Source organism: Micromesistius poutassou (genome assembly GCF_964030765.1).
Source record: "Micromesistius poutassou genome assembly, chromosome: 14".
NCBI classification, from domain to species: Eukaryota; Metazoa; Chordata; class Actinopteri; order Gadiformes; family Gadidae; genus Micromesistius; species Micromesistius poutassou.
Genome location: NC_140284.1, coordinates 2,947,508 through 2,950,678, shown reverse-complemented (window position 1 = coordinate 2,950,678; position 3,171 = coordinate 2,947,508). Strand labels below are relative to the sequence as shown.

Sequence of the window (3,171 nt, the reverse complement as noted above, 5' to 3'; positions counted from 1 at the left end):
TCAATCTCTGCATCCGTTTGTTCTTTAAAACAATGGGATTTTATTTTTATTCTGATGTTCCGAAGTTCTGTCATTATAAAATTACATGCATTAGAATCTATTGTAGTAACCCAAACAGTCTCAGCCATTGTATGGGATATATATCTATATATATATAGATATATATATATATCATATTTACAAAATAACCCAAAAATTTTGAATGTTCCGACACACAGAAATAAAGATTTTTTTCCTTAAACCATGTAGGACTCAACATTCTTCAGCTTTTCTTTGAAATACAGATCACATTCGATGTAGGAGGGCAGGTTTCCAACGTCAAAGCGTCCAGATATTTCGTGGGTGTAGACAGGGCTCCTGAAAACGATAGTTTATTGTGTAATCATGAACATAAATTGACAATTTATGCTAGGCTAGGGGCACTTTCACACCTGGTGAAAATTTAACACACTGTTTTATGCAAACACCTGATATAGTAATACATTTGCCTTTGAATAAATATTACTTTCTGTGCGATATTCATTAATATAAATTACTTGGTCCAAAATGGGACAATCATTTACAGGAAAATATACCCTACTGCTGGTTGAAATACAAGGGGGTGGTTGGGGAAGAAGTGTGGAATAAACTACCTTTGAATGAGCCAAGACACAAAGTTTCCTGGGGCATCTCTGTCTTGAATAGGTAAATCCTACAGAGGTCAGAATGTTATGTTTTAAAATAACATCCTAGTTTCTTGAAGGAATAATGGATTGATAATGAAGACGTGACTTGCCTTCTTTGACTCCAGAAAGTCGTCCAGGAGGGGGAGACATTTCTTCGAGAGCATGTAGAAACACGGACACTGCAAGGTGTTGGAAATGATAATCAGATTGTTTCAAATGCTTCAATATAAATCACTTAATTGAGTATCAAAACGCTAAAGACGAGGTATGTGCACATGTTCATGAATTGAATGGGATTACACTTAATTATCGTACTAAAAACACATGAAACAATTAAATTGTTTTATTTTATATCTCTTGACATTACAGCGAGCATGTCGAGCAAATACGTGGTCGCTATACCTTCAATCCTAATCATCATACTATTATCAAACTAATATATCTCATGTTTTAGGCATGAAAATGTGTTAAAACATCTAGCTATCTAAACAATGTCAGCCTGTAAAATACAGACTTCATGTAAACCCCTGAACTTACTGCTCTCCTGGACTCTGTTTCAGCAGCAGTGGGTTTCTCCTTCATACACAAGACACGGAGGTCCTCGTCTACTTCTAGAATACCGTACTTTTGGGTCTCTGGGTAAAACAAATGTAATCGTAAATTAAAGAATCTCCACTGCATTAGCAGCCAATACAAGAGACGATTGTGGAAACATATGCTGATCAGGCACTCTGTTCATTTGGCTATGGTCCCGTGTTAGTAATCAATAGTTCCCAAACGTGAAGAAGATGTCTAAAACCTTTCGGTGTTATCCGGTGTGGTATAAAAAGACAGCTCACCTTCCTTTTTACACTGGTAAGAAAGAACCAGACTGTTGTCCGCACACTGGACCTGAAGTGCAGAAAATGTTCCTTCTACTGTTTTCAGGCTGAAATCTTCCAGGAAAAGAGTGTCGCTATTGGATAGGAGAATGTGATGGTGTTTAAGATAGCGTCAGAGAGAAAATAAAAATAAAAATATGTTTTTTTACATACAATATAATTTGCTGTTGTCACCCATTAGTTCAGCAAAAACGTACCCGCCAATAACGATGACATGGTCTTCAATCTTGAAGTGCTTTATAGTGAGCTGCAGACAGGCCACGGCTCCAAGACGACCCTGATGATAACGAAGATCATTCTGAACATATCTATATCTGTCTATATCGTTAAGGGATCATAGTTTTCTCTAGGATAGAGAAAACAATCAGTACGTTTACATGCAGGGCTTAATTCAATTAAAGCCACAGTTCGACTATGCTCCATAGGGCTTAATAGGGCATGCTTAATGCGACTATCAATAATCTAAGGGTCTTAATCCGACTATGAGAAACCCAATTAGATTCGATTTTAGTTTGACTATGGTATTAGTACTACTTTCATCTTAATAATCCAATCATAGTTGGACTAACCCAATAATTTAATTTTCTTAAGTGTCATGTAAACGCACTGAATGTTAACTGCCCCCTGTAAAATGCAGATATGAATGATAACTGTAAATAAAGGCAGTATTTCTACCGTTGGAAAGTGCCCCTTTTAAGAGTTTGCACCAAGCATGGCCCCCACAGCCACAGTTCAGGGCCGTTTAAATGGGTTAGAAAACACCTTGATGGATTTACCTCATTGCTTCTTGTGTGATCGCTGAGCACCTTCACCATTGAGAACTGGGATGCCCACTCCTCAAATGCCTTGTGGTAAACAGCATTGGTCTGAAAGGGAAAAGTAATATATCATCACCAATGATGAACATTTTAAAATTACATTGTTGTACTGACATAGGGCCAAATTGGAGTTGGTCGAAAAGCCATATGATCATCTGGACAGGACAACATGTTTGGTGGGGAGCATCAAGTCTGACACAGAGGAAGTATAATATGAATAACCATATATTTAGTTGGGAGATTCCAGCTTTACAAATAAAAATGTGAAACCAATAACAACTTACGACCACATAAATGCCGTCGACACATCCAGAGAGGGTCAAAGCAGACACCCAGTGGGAGATGAGAGCCCGCCGCCCCACGGGGAGCAGGGGCTTGGCGACCCCCGACAGATGCTGGAACCGACCGGTGCCGTCGTTGTCCACATCCCTCTGGAGCCTCGTCCCGTAGCCAGCTGCTAGGATGACGGCTTTCATTGGAAGTCTCCCTGGACCGTAGACTGTGTGAAATAGCCCTGATAGACCTGCAGTCTAACACCTGGTCGCAGGTTTACTATGCAAAGAAATGTTCAACTATTGAGTTAATCACAAATGTGCCTAGATTATTCGATGACTTGTCACGGACGTTTTTTAGTCTTTAGTCTTTTAGTCTCGAGTTTTTAGTCTCATAGGTTCGTGAAAGTTTGAGAGTTTGAGACGCGGACTTCAGCCCTATGAAGGAAATACTAGGAAGTTGTTTTCTTCAGTAGTTCATTCCACAATAAAAGTCCCCGGACATTAAGACAAAAATAACATTTGCACCATTGGT

The 3,171-nt window shown here is 39.0% G+C and overlaps 1 protein-coding gene across 1 annotated transcript; it reads right to left on the bottom strand.

The window, feature by feature from the left end:
* Window positions 1-225: 225 nt before the first annotated feature.
* LOC311358897 (uncharacterized protein) lies at window positions 226-3,066 on the bottom strand. Its single transcript, XM_084478997.1, has 8 exons — window positions 2,649-3,066; window positions 2,323-2,412; window positions 1,744-1,823; window positions 1,505-1,620; window positions 1,203-1,300; window positions 776-844; window positions 633-691; window positions 226-357 (listed from the first exon to the last, which is right to left on the bottom strand). The coding sequence occupies exons 1-8, from the start codon at window positions 2,838-2,840 to the stop codon at window positions 237-239; spliced, it is 825 nt and encodes a 274-aa protein (XP_084335123.1). The 5' UTR covers window positions 2,841-3,066; the 3' UTR covers window positions 226-236.
* Between the last annotated feature and the right edge of the window lie 105 nt (window positions 3,067-3,171).